This window comes from Rhinoraja longicauda, chromosome 6 (genome assembly GCF_053455715.1).
Source record: "Rhinoraja longicauda isolate Sanriku21f chromosome 6, sRhiLon1.1, whole genome shotgun sequence".
In the NCBI taxonomy this organism is placed as follows: Eukaryota; Metazoa; Chordata; class Chondrichthyes; order Rajiformes; family Arhynchobatidae; genus Rhinoraja; species Rhinoraja longicauda.
This window is the reverse complement of record NC_135958.1, coordinates 55,310,575-55,324,322: the sequence shown is the minus strand read 5'-3', so window position 1 is coordinate 55,324,322 and position 13,748 is coordinate 55,310,575. Positions and strand designations below refer to the sequence as shown.

Here is a 13,748-nt window from a genome sequence, read left to right as displayed (position 1 = left end):
ACTGTGGATTGGGTTGAGGAATTGTAAAGGCAAGAAGACACTAATTGGTGTTGTCTACAGACCCCCAAATAGTAGCCCGGATGTAGGGTGTAAGTTGCAGCAGGAGTTAAAACTGGCATGTAAGAGAGGTAATGCCGCTGTGGTGATGGGGGATTTCAATATGCAGGTAGACTGGGAAAACCAGATTGGTATTGTGTACAGTTTTGGTCTCCTAATTTGAGGAAGGACATCCTTGTAATTGGTTGCTCTGGGAGAAAACCAGAGAAACCAAGAGAAACCCATGCAGTCACAGTGAGAATGAACCATCGACAGCAACTGTGGTTAGGATCCCAAACCCAGGTTTCTAGTAACACTACTTGCTGCACCACTATGCCTTAATGCCGTTAATTTAGCATGGCCAGCCTTCTCTTTCCCAAAATATTGAGCCCAGCCTCCCTGTCCTTTCTTAATCATTACACTTTCTCAGATTCATAAAGATTTGCTGCATTTCCTTGGTGCCTTGTAAGCAATTCAGTAATTAACGAACACATTTTCAGTTACTAAAAAATATATAAATATTGGTAATTTTCCTAATTGGTGAGTCAGTCGAGTCACCTTTTCTTTATTTTGCATCGATGGATGTGTACAAATGTTGAGTTTAACAGCATCGAGGTTAATGATATAGTGCATCAGCCCAGTGGATGCTCTGCTCTCTTGGCTCTGAGTCAGAAGGTTGTGGGTTCAAATCCCACAACAGAAACTTAAGGACAAAATTCTGGTTGACAGTCCCAGGGCAGGACTGAAAGAGTATAGCACTGTCGGAGGTGCTTTGTTTTCAGATAAGATATTAGGCCAAAGTCCTGCCCTGATCTTGGATGAAAATAAAGGATCCATGGTGCAGTGTTGTAAGGGGGAGTTGTGTCGCACCACAGTTCCTTAAATTGGATTATCTGACCGTTTATGAATTACAGCCACTTACAACAGTGACTGCAATTCAACAATACTTTATGGATGTTAAACATTTTGAGATGTTCAGAAATTGTGAAAAGTGTTGTGGAAAAGTAAAGTGCTGGAGTAACGCAGCGGGTCAGGCATTATCTCTGGAGAAAAAGAATGGGTGACTTTTCGGGTCGGGACTGATTGATCCCTGGGATGGCGGGACTGTCATATGAGGAAAGATTGAAGACTAGGCTTGTATTCACTGGAGTTTAGAAGGATGAGAGAGGATCTTATAGATACATATAAAATTATAAAAGGACTGGACAAGCTAGATGCAGGAAAAATGTTCCCAATGTTGGGCGAGTCCAGAACCAGGGGCCACAGTCTTCGAATAAAGGGGAGGCCATTTAAAACTGAGGTGAGAAGAATTTTTTTCGCCCAGAGAGTTGTGAATTTGTGGAATTCTCTGCCACAGAGGCAGTGGAGGCCAAATCACTGGATGGACTTAAGAGAGAGTTAGATAGAGCTCAAGGGGCTAGTGGAATCAAGGGATATGGGGAGAAGGCAGGCACGGGTTACTGATTGTGGACGATCAGCCATGATCACAATGAATGGCGTTGCTGGCTCGAAGGGCCAAATGGCCTCCTCCTGCACCTATTTTCTATGTTTCTATGTTGAAAAAATAACATGACAATAAAAACTCACTTCTGTTGTTTTCATAATGTACAGCCAGGGGTGTGGTGTAGCCAGAGATGATAGTGGCATGTAAGAGTCTTTTGGATAAGCACGTGGATATGCAGGGAATGGAGGGTTATGGATCAGGTGCAGGCAGAGGAGATTAGTTTAACTTGACATCACATTCAGCATGGATATTGTGGGCCGAAGGGCCTGTTTGTGTGCTGTACTGTTCTATGTTCTGCAGGCTACCAAACTGGGAGTGAAAAATAACATGACTTGAGGTTGAGGGGGTAATGATTGGAGGTAAAGTGCCACGTCTCCCATTTTGTTTCAAAAGAAAACGCTGGTTTTTAGTGTTTTAAAAAAAAAAGAGCATTTCTTGTCTGTGTGCGAATGCTTCCAGTCTTAAAAAAGATGAGGTCAGCAATTTTCAAACGATATTTTTCCAGTGCTTTGAAGTCACTTTCTGGAAACAGTGAATGAAGGAAGGTCGTGGCTGTACACTCCAGGCAATGATGCCAACGACAGAGCTGAGTGCTCTTCTGGATAGTGTTCCGTTTTTAAATATAATTTGAAGCTGGATGCCAGAAATCTTTGAAGACGATCGAATTGTCTGCCGAAATATCTTCGTCTGACAAACTTGCACATTCCATCCACCTTGTGTTCCGACACAAGTTGTCTTTCAGCACTAGTATTTTTTTTAAATTGTCAAACTTCCAGTTTTAATTTGTGAGTATTTTAGCTATCTTGCATTTTAATGTTTACTACACTGGGACATGCATAAGCTGCATATTTCCAATAGTCATTGAGTCAAAGCTTGAGTCACAGAGTCATGCAGCATGGAAGCAGGCTCTTCGGCCCACCTAACCCATGCTGACTAACATGTCCCATGTACACTAGTCCCACCTGCTTGCGTTTGGCCCATATCCCTCCAAACCTATCCTATCCATGAACCTTTCCAAATGTGTTTTTAAAAATTGTCGTGGTATCTGCCTCATCTGGCAGCTCATTCCATATACCTACCAGGCTTTGTGTAAAAAGGTTGTCCCTTAGGTTCCTATTAAATTGGCTTCATTAAGAAATTGTAAATGCTCCCCAGTGTGTAGTGTGTGCCGGTGTAATGTGGGGCTAGTCACCGCGGACGGTGGGCCGAATGGCCTGTTTCCATGCTATATCTCTAAAAAAATAAACTAAACTAATCAGCCAAAATAAGTTTTTTTTTAAGGTGAGGGAGGAAGATTTTATAGGAACATGAGGAGTAATGGTGGTGCAGCGGAAGAGTAGTTACCTTACAGCGCTTGCAGCGCCGGAGACCCGGGTTCGATCCCGACTGCGGGTGCTGTCTGTACGCAGTTTGTACATTCTACCCGTGACCGCATGGGTTTTCTCCGGGTGCTCCGAGATCTTCGGTTTCCTCCCACACTCCAAAGACATACAGGCTTGTAGGTTAATTGGCTTGGTATAAATGTAAATTGTCCCGAGTGTGTGCAGGATAGTGTTAATGTGCGGGGATTGCTGGTCGGTGCGGACTCAGTGGGCTGAAGGGCCTTTTTTCGCGCTGTATCTCTAAACTAAACTAAACTAAACATTGTCACACAAAGGGCGGTGGGTGTATGGAACGAGCTGCCAGAGGAGGTAGTTGAGGCAGGGACTATGGCAACGTTTGAGAAACATTTAGATAGTTACATGGATAGGACAGGTTTAGAGGGATATATGGACCAAACACAGGCAGGTGGGACTAGCGTAGGTGTGACATGCTGGTTAGTGTGGACGAGAATGGAATTAAAATTCGTTTTTCTGATAATTTAATGCCTGTAATGGACTATTGTCAATTACAGATAAAAGAGCTGTATTAATTGTGTTAATTGTGAACAGTTAAAAATCTAAAAAGCAGCCAGATGACAGTGTGAGAAGGTGATAAGGTCACAACAGATAGGTGCAGAATTAGGCCATTCGGCCCATCAAGTCTATTCTGCCATTTAATCATGGCTGATCTATTTCTCCCTCCAAACCCTATTCTCCTGCCTTCTCCCCATAACCCCTGACACCCGTACTAATCAAAAATCTATCTGTCTCTGCCTTAAAAATGTCCATTGACAGCCTCTACAGCCTTTTGTGGCAGAATTCCACAGATTCACCACCCTCTGACTAAAGAAATTCCTCCTCATCGCCTTCCCAAAAGGACATCCTTTAATTCTGAGGCTATGAACTCTGGTCCTAGACTCTCCCATTGGTGGAAACATCCTCTCCACATCCACTCGATCCAAGCTTTTCACTATTCGATAAGTTTCAATGAGGTCCCCCCTCATCCTTCTAAACTCCAACGAGTACAGGCCCAGTGTCATCAAACATTCATCATGTGTTAACCTACTCATTCCTGGGATCATTCTTGTAAACCGCCTCCAGACCCACTCCAGAGCCAGCACACCCTTCCTCAGGTATGGTGACCAAAAAAACTGCTCACAATACTGACCAGCACCTAATAGGGCATCAGCATTACATCTAGAATTCTAGAAGCCTATACAACGTGACCTGGGTGTCATGGTGCACCAGTCATTGAAAGCAAGCGTGCAGGTGCAGCAGGCAGTGAAGAAAGCGAATGGTATGTTAGCATTCATAGCAAGAGGATTTGAGTATAGGAGCAGGGAGGTTCTGCTGCAGTTGTACAGGGCCTTGGTGAGACCGCACCTGGAGTATTGTGTACAGTTTTGGTCTCCTAATCTGAGGAAAGACATTCTTGCCTTAGAGGGGGTACAGAGAAGGTTCACCAGATTGATCCCTGGGATGGCAAGACTTTCATATGAAGAAAGACTGGATAGACTCGGCTTATACTCGCTGGAATTTAGAAGACTGAGGGGGGATCTTATAGAAACATATAAAATTCTTAAGGGGTTGGAGAGGCTAGATGCGGGAAGATTGTTCCCGATGTTGGAGAAGTCCAGATCCAGGGGTCACAGCTTAAGGATAAGGGGGAAGTCTTTTAGGACCGAGATGAGAAAACATTTCTTCACACATAGAGTGGTGAGTCTGTGGAATTCTCTGCCGCAGAAGGTAGTTGAGGCCAGTTCATTGGCTATATTTAAGAGTTAGATGTGGCCCTTGTGGCTAAAGGGATCAGGGGGTATGGAGAGAAGGCAGGTACAGGTTACTGAGCTGGATGATCAGCCAGGCTCGAAGGGCCGAATTGCCTACTCCTGCACCTATTTTCTATGTTTCTACTTCTCGAATTCTAGAACTGGATTTAAAAGCACATTCTTTTCACTTGGTAATGGAAATCTGATGAATGAAAAATGTGAGGTGCTAATCTTTAAAGTTTCATGGATTCACTGAAATAAAATGCCCTTATCATGTAGGATAGAATTTATAGAATTTATTTAAAAAAGTATACCCACGGCGTTCAGAGCCTTTAGGAACACATCTTGTTAAACTCTTCATTGGTGGAGGGTCGACAACTCTGGTGGGATCAATGCTGGTGCTATATTTGAGCTATCAGTATATTTGAGCCTACAAGTCCTTTGACACCATTGCAAACTGTGAGTGGTGTACGTGGTTGTATTTATCATGCCAGCAGTGCTTGCCATGGTTTCATAGGTATTTGAATCACTTCAGTTTTGGTCCAGAGGTTAATTGAAAGTCAGTGCTAGCATTTACAGTATTGACAGGGTGCCAATAATGCTGCAAACAAATAGTTTGATCATTTTCCAAATCTAACAATAGTACTTAGCAATAGTTTAGTTTAGTTTATTGTCACACGTACCGAGGTACAGTGAAAAGCTTTTGTTGTGTGCTATCCAGACAGAGGAACGATAAAACATGATTACAATTGAGCCATTTACAGTGTATAGATACATGATAAGGGAATAACGTTTAGTGCAAGGGAAAGCCAGGAAAGTCCGATCAAGAATAGTCCGAGGGTCACCAATGAGGTAGATAGTAGTTCAGGACTGCTCTCTGGTTGTGGTGGGATGGTTCAGTTGCCTGATAACAGCTGGGAAGGAACTGTGCCTGAATCTGGAGGGCAGTATGGTGGCATAGCTTGTAGAGCAGCTGCCTCACAGCGCCAGAGACCCCAGGTTCGATTCTGACCTCGGCAGCTGTCTGTGCGGAATCCTGGAATCCAGGAGTAGTCGTCAATAACATTGACTCCATTTACACATCACGCTGCCTCGGTAAAGCCGCCAGCATAGTCAAGGACCAGTCTCACCCCAGTCACTCCCCTCTCTCATCAGCCAAGAGGTACAGAAGTTTGAAAAAGCAAACCTCCAGATTCAGGGACAATTAATCCCAACTGTTGTCAGGCAACTGAACGGTCCTCTCATCAGCTCGAGCAGGGTCCTGACCTCCCATCTACCTCATGTGATCTTTGAACAATCTTTAATCTGACTTTACCAGACTTCAATGTTATATCTTGCACTAAATGTTGTACCCTTCCTGTTTTATTTGTGCAATGTGCAACTTGAATGAGTTGAGTTGAATTTTTTGTCACATTACAAAGGTACAGTGAAAAGCTTTTGTTGTGTGCTAACCAGTCAGCGGAAAGATTACAATTGAGCCGTCGTGTTCATGTATAGTCTTTTCTTTGACTGGAGAGCAGGAAAACAAAAGCTTTTCACTGTACCTTTGCACACAAGACAATAATAAACTAAACTAAACTAAACAGAAGTGTCCAAATATATTGCACCTGGGACAAATGGTGCCTCCATCATCACTGAAAGGAGTGTTGCTCCATTAACCCGGAGATTGGACCAGGGACACTGACTCGTACTCTGTACCAGGTGTACCTATTGCAAAACAACCCACAACGTTACATAATGTGTTAGTTTAGAGATACAGTGCGGAAACAGGCTCTTCGGCCCGCCGTGTCCGCGCCGACCAGCGATATCCGCACATTAACACTATCCTACACATACTAGGAACAATTGTTTACACATACGCCAAGCCAATTAACATATAAAATTCTTAAGGGGTTGGAGAGGCTAGATGCGGGAAGATTGTTCCCGATGTTGGGGAAGTCCAGAACCAGGGGTCACAGCTTAAGGATAAGGGGGAAGTCTTTTAGGACCGAGATGAGAAAACATTTCTTCACACAGAGAGTGGTGAGTCTGTGGAATTCTCTGCCGCAGAAGGTAGTTGAGGCCAGTTCATTGGCTATATTTAAGAGGGAGTTAGATGTGGCCCTTATGGCTAAAGGGATCAGGGGGTATGGAGAGAAGGCTGGTACGGGTTACTGAGCTGGGTGATCAGCCATGATCATATTGAATGGCGGTGCAGGCTCGAAGGGCCGAATGGCCTACTCCTGCACCTATTTTCTATGTTTCTATGCTTCTACATACCTGTATGTCTTTGGAGTGTGGGAGGAAACTGAAGATCGCGGACAAAACCCACGCGGTCACGGGGAGAACATACAAACTCCATTCAGACAGCACCCGTAGTCGAGATCAAACTCGGGTCTCTGGTGCTGCAAGCGCTGTAAGGCAGCAACTCTACCGCTGCGCCACCGTGTCGCCCTCAATGCTGAAAGTAAATGGTGTAACCAGATTGAATGTCTGGATAACTAGTGTAAATCCCAGTGGCAGATCAGCTAATACTCCCACCTCTGGAGTGGATCTTGAACCAACGGTCTTCAAAGATTCAATGATACTTTCTCATCACGTGTACCGAGGTACAGTGAAACTCTTTGTTTTTGCAAAGAGCAAAATACGTGCACAAAGAGTCGCCACATATCTGGCGCAGACAAAGTTACAGAGTTCTCCTCTGCAAAGTGCTCCTTCTAGTCCCAAGGGGGACGTTAAAGTGCTCAAGGCATCTTAGAGAAGAGCCATGAACCTCACCGAGAGGTCTGCATTAAGAGCAGAATCACGTTCGTTCCACCATACCTTTTACCACTCCTTCACTGCCACACGCATGCCCTGTTCTCTGTTGAATGCTACTATTGAAACTGAGCTGTAGGGAGAGGTTGAGCAGACTGGGACTCTATTCCTTGGAGTGCAGGAGGATGAGGGGTGATCTTATAGAGGTGTACAAAATCATGAGAGGAATAGATCGGGTAGACGCAGATACTCTTGCCCAGAGTAAGGGAATTGAGAACCAGAGGACATCGGTTTGAGATGAAGGGGAAAATATTTAACAGGAATCTGAGGGGGTAACCTTTTCACACAAAGGGTGATGGGTGTACGGAACAAGCTTACAGAGGAGGTAGTTGAGACAGGGACTAACGCAATGTTTAAGAAACAATTAGACAAGTGTATGGGTAGGACAGATTTAGGGATATGGGCCAAACACAGGCAGGTGGGACTAGTGTAGCTGGGACATGTTAGTCAGTGTGGGCAAGTTGGGCTGAAGGGCCTGTTTCCACGCTGTGTAACTCTATGATGTTAACACTTATTTAGGTAATATTTATTTATTTTTTCCTTATGATGCATCTTTGAAAATTACCTTAACCCTCTAATCAATCTAATTCCACGCAACTAGTACTATTCTAGTAAATCTTTTTTGCTTTAGGCATTCCTCTGTTGCCTAGAATTGACTGTCATTCACAAGCTGAGGCCTGACCAATGTTAAGTTCAGTTTTAGTGTCACTTATTTGCCAATATGTTCAACTCTTCATATCAACAAAGACAAGAATCCTATCCGCTTTTACTAGTCTTTCCAAATTTTCCTCGTACCTGCCAGAATCCATTACAGATTTCCCTTTAAAAGGTCACCTTTTATGTTGCATTTCACCTCCCTGCGTCTGTCGACATCATCAGTCCACCCACACCTCCCTGAAGTTTGCTCCCTGTAAATTTGAGATGGTTCTGTCTGCCTATGTCCAGCCACTAATCTGTATCAAAAGGAGTATTGGTCCCACACCCGACTCCAGAGAACACCACAGTTTACTTCTCTCCGGTCTGGAAAATCAACCCTTCCATCCAGCCGTCTGCTTGCTGTCCCTGACTGGTTTTAAATCCATTCTGCAACTTGTCATTAATCCCTCAGGTTGTCAACTTTCATATAAAAAATTTATTTTGAAAATTCATGTGCCATCATCTATGCCACTCTCTCTCTCTGCTACCTCACCAGAGGCTTCATAAAGTTGCTCAAACTGAGCAAAGCTTTAATGAAAATGTGCTGATGTTTATTTATTGATCTGTCCTTTTCCAATGCTGTTATTGTTCTCCTGATAAGTGTCCATTCATGCTTGATGGTGTTTATAGCCAAGATCAAACCAAGACTACAAGATAGCAGGGAAAGGTACAAAGTGCTGGACTAACTCACCAGGTGTGGCAGCACCTCTGGAGAGCATGGACAGATTACGTTTCAGGTCGAGACACTTCTTCAGACTCATTGTAAAGGAGGGGGGGCGGGGGGGGACAAGAGAAAGCTGGAAGAGTGGAGGGGCAGGACAATAGACAATAGGTGCAGGAGTAGGCCATTCGGCCCTTCGAGCCAGCACCGCCATTCAATGTGATCATGGCTGATCATCCACAATCAGTACCCCGTTCCTGCCCTCTCCCCATACCCCCTGACTCCGAATAGACAAAACCTGGCAGGTAATAGGTTCCAAGTTTCTCCACCCCAAACCCCCTCTCCACAATCAGTCTGAAGAAGCATCCCGACCCAAAACATCACCTATCCACGCTCTCCAGAGATGCTGCCAGACCCGCTGAGTTATGAAAGTACCTTGTTTCACTTTTTATAAATCAGCATCTGCAGTTGTTTGTGTCTACAAGATAGCAGCCTGCGTGGTTATTAATTTAAGTTATATAACATCACTTTAGATGATAGAAAGAAAGTGAAATTTCACTCTTCTAAATGCATTGGGAGTTGAGTATGGAGATAGAAGTTGAAGCTGGTAATATATAATTTAGAAATGCTCTCAGTGAGGTCTTCCTCACACAAAAAAATGGGATGAACTTGTCACAGAATGATGAAGTTTAAAAGTTCTTTCAGGGCCGACTGTTTGCAGGAGCAAGGGTAGAATTGGGTCACATTGGATGAGTTGACCAAGGTTGATTGATTTGATTTCGAGTCACAGAGACATATATCATGGAAACAGGACCTTCAGCCCAACTTGTCCATGCAAAGTAAGATACCCCATTTAAGAAAGTCCCATTTGCCTGCATTTGGCCCGTATCCCTCCAAACCTTTATTTTCCAAGGAACTTATCCAAGGGTCTTTTGAATGTTATTATTAATATCTCCCTCAACTACTTCCTCTGACAGCTTGTTCCATATACCCATCACCATCTATGTGAAAAAGTTGTCCCTCAGTTTCCTCTCTCACCTTAAACTATGTCCTCTAGTTCTTGACTGCCCAACTCTGGGTACAAGACACTGTGCACCCTATCTATTTCCTTCATGATTGTATACACTTCATAAGATCACCTGTGCTACAAGGAATCAAGTCCTAGCTTGCCCAACCTCCTCCTGTAGCTCAGGCCTCGAGTCCTGGTAACATCCTCGTAAGTATTCTCTGCACTCATTCTGCACTCTTTCCAGCTTTCTCATTTTATGTTTGATACAGAAATTGTGGGACGAAGGGCCTGTCGCTCAGCTGTACTATTCTCAGTTCTATCCCCAAGGCACTAAGCTTTTTATTTGAAGAATACATACTGATTTAAGCAGACGTAGCAAAGTTGATTCTTCAGGGATAGACACAAAGTGCTGGAGTAACTAAGTGGGTCAGGTAGCATCTCTGGAGAACATTTGATTCTTCAGGGATTTATTTTCCAATTTCATTTATTTTTGGTAGTTGGAAAGAAAATTTCAATTGTTATAGTCCAAGAATCTTAACGTCTTCACCTTCCTGCTTTACAGGGGGCTTCCAGAACTCGACTGGACCACCTTCCAAGTCTGTTTCCGATAGTTTTGAAGGAAATCCAACAGATTTCAATGAACACGGAGTGACTGGCCAAGTGCTTCTTCTCATCTGTAACACTGCAGGAACAAGCCAGCAGGCTGTCAGGTAATGTGTGCTGCAAGAAGGGAACTTCTTCAGATTGAGGTTTTGGATCTTTCATGTCATGTGTACGCATGAAAAGCTTTGGTTTGCATGCTATCAAATCAGATCAGAGAGGAGTCGAGTCAAGAGTGTTTTATTGCCATATATCTGGAAACGGAACAATGAAATTCCTACTTGAAGCAGCACAACAGATTACTCTGTAAAACCGATAAAAAACAACAAAAGTTCAGTATATATATTTTTTTAAACACAAACAGACGAATAAATAGCCAACAGTGCAAAGTTGAAAAAAATGTCCCCAAGTCAATATAGTTTGGAACCTATTTGGAGTATGTAGTGTTTAATACCCCTTGATGGATGTTGGGATGTCGTTACTCCTGAACTTGGACGTTACCGTTTTCAGTCACCTATACCTTCTTTCCGGTGGTAGGAATTAGAGTGTGGTCAGGGTGGTGTGGGTCTCTGATGACGCTGGCTGCCTTTTTGAGGCGGTGACTCTTGTAGTTCCCTTCGATGGTGGGGAAGGAGGTCAGTACCCGTGATGGACTGGGCAGTGTTCACCACTTTTTGCAGCCTTCGTCATTCTTGGGCGTTTGAGTTGCGGAACCAGTCAATACTTTCTCTTCTGTACTCCTGTAGAAATTGAAGAGAGTATTCGTCAATAATGTATGTGAACACTATATATGAATGCAATCATATGAATCCCAATTACAATGGGTAAAGGAGAAGATACAGAGTGCAGAATACAGTTCTCAGGATGATATCAAGCCAGTTCTAGCAACAAAGTCCAATGTCCACAATGGGGTTGTGGTGAATCAGACAGTACTGTGGCTTATAAATATGCAAGGCCTTATATGGTTCAACTTTATGCCCTCATTTGATAGGAAAAGCAATGCTGTAGAAATGCCACAGAAAGCATTTTATTGGGATGCATCAGAGCATGGTTTGGGAACAGCTCCATCCAAGACCGCAAGAAATTACAGAGAATTGTGGACGCAGCCCAGACATCACACAAATCAACTTCCCTTCCATTGACTCCATTTACACTTCACATTGCCTCGGCAAGGCCACCAGCATTATCATGGACGAATCTCATCCCGCTCACTCCATCTTCTCCCCTCATCCATCAGGCAAGAGGTGCAGAAGTGTGAAAACGCGCACCTCCAAATTTTCATCCCAGCTGTTATCAGGCAACTGAACCATTCAGTCAACAACTAGAGAGCTTTCCTGACCTACTATCTACCTCAGTGGAGACCCTCGCACTATCTTTAATCGGACTTCATTGGACTTTATCTTGCACTAAACATTATTCCATTTATCATGTGTCTGTACACTGTGGATGGCTGGTTGTAATCGTGTGTAGTCTTTACACTGACTAAGGTAGCACGCAATAAAGGGTTTTCACTGTACCTCAGCACATGTGACAATAAACTCAACAAAACTGTAAATGAAGATAATGCTGATAAATCGAGTTAGTATAGATGGGTACTTGATGGTCAGCATGCACAGGTGGGCCGAATGGTCTGTTTCACCACTGTCTGCCTCTGTGACTCCAAATGCTAATTTCGAATTTAGAGTGAACACTTGTTGCAATGCAGCACCAATATTAAGGAAAGATTGTGGGTCAGGTTACTGAAGCCATTTCTCAGGTGTTCAAGAGTCTGATAAAATTATTCGGAATTGCCACCTTTTACTAAAGAATGGGCAAAGCTCTTTTAAAAGAAGTAGAAACAAAGAACTTCAGGAGCTGGTTAACAAAGGAAGACACAAAGTGCTGAATTAATCTGGAGAAGGGTCCCGACCCAAAACGTCATTCAATTGGAAACATAGAAACATAGAAAATTGGTGCAGGAGGAGGCCATTTGGCCCTTCGAGCCGGCACCGCCATTCATTGTGATCATGGCTGATCATCCACAATCAGGAACCCGTGCCTGCATTCTTCCCATATCCCTTAATTCTGCTAGCCCCTAGAGCTCTATCTAACTCTCTTTTAAATCCATCCAGTGATTTGGCCTCTACTGCCATCTGTGGCAGAGAATTCCACAAATTCACAACTCTCTGGGTGAAAGAGTTTTTTCTCATCTCAGTTTTAAATGGCCTCCCCTTTATTCTTAGACTGTGGCCCCTGGTTCTGGACTCGCCCAACATTGGGAACATTTTTCCTGCATCCAGCTTGTCCAGTCCTTTTATAATTTTATATGTTTCTATAAGATCCTCTCTCATCCTTCTAAATTTCAATGAATACAAGCCCAGTCTTTCCAATCTTTCCTCATACGACAGTCCCGCCATCCCGGGGATTAACCTTGTGAACCTACGCTGCACTGCCTCAATAGCAAGCATGTCCTTCCTCAAATTAGGAGACCAAAACTGCACATAATACTCTAGATGCGGTCTCACCAGGGCCTTGTACAACTGCAGAAGGACCTCGTTACTCCTATACTCAAATCCTCTCGTTATGAAGGCCAACATGCCATGAGCTTCCTTCACTGCCTGCTGTACTTGCACGCTTACTTTCAGTGACTGGTATGTAAGGACATCCAGGTCTCGTTGCACTTCCCTTTTTCCTAATCTAACACCATTGAGATATATTGTTCTTGCTGCCAAAGTGGATAACCTCACATTTATCTACATGAAACTGCATCTGCCATGCATTTGCCCACTCACCCAACCTGTCCAAGTCACCCTGCAACTTCGTAGCATCCTCTTCGCAGTTCACACTGCCACCCAGCTTTGTGTCATCTGCAAATTTGCTAGTGTTACTTTTAATTCCAACATCTAAATCATTCATATATATTGCAAATAGTTGCAGCCCCAGCACCGAGCCTTGCGGCACTACATTCGCCACTGCCTGCCATTCTGAAATGGACCCGTTTATTCCTCCTCTTTGCTTCCTGTCTGCCAACCAATTCTCTATCCATGTCAATACCCTACCCCCATTACCATGTGCTCTAATTTTGCCCACTAATCTCCTGTGTGGGACCTTATCAAAGGCTTTCTGAAAGTCCAGATACGCTACATCCATCAGGAAGAAGGGCCCTGATCTGAAACTTCACCTTTCCATGTTCTCCAGCGATGCTGCCTGACCTGCTGAGCTACTCCAGCACTTTGTGTCTCTTTTATTAAAGGAAGTGATTGAAAAATCAAAGTTGTCCCGCTGTTCACAAGTGCTAAAAAAGACAACCTGCTGGATTTATACCAGACCTCACTTC

General features: G+C 43.8%; 1 protein-coding gene across 1 annotated transcript in view; it reads left to right on the top strand.

Annotated features, from left to right (window-relative positions):
- The window catches only part of LOC144594474 (ubiquitin carboxyl-terminal hydrolase 43-like), a 391,904-nt gene that overhangs the window by 297,807 nt on the left and 80,349 nt on the right, over positions 1-13,748 (top strand). The window contains exon 7 of the mRNA XM_078400997.1: positions 10,395-10,542. Within this exon, the coding sequence (XP_078257123.1) occupies positions 10,395-10,542 (148 nt within the window). The remainder of the gene's footprint in view (positions 1-10,394; positions 10,543-13,748) is intronic.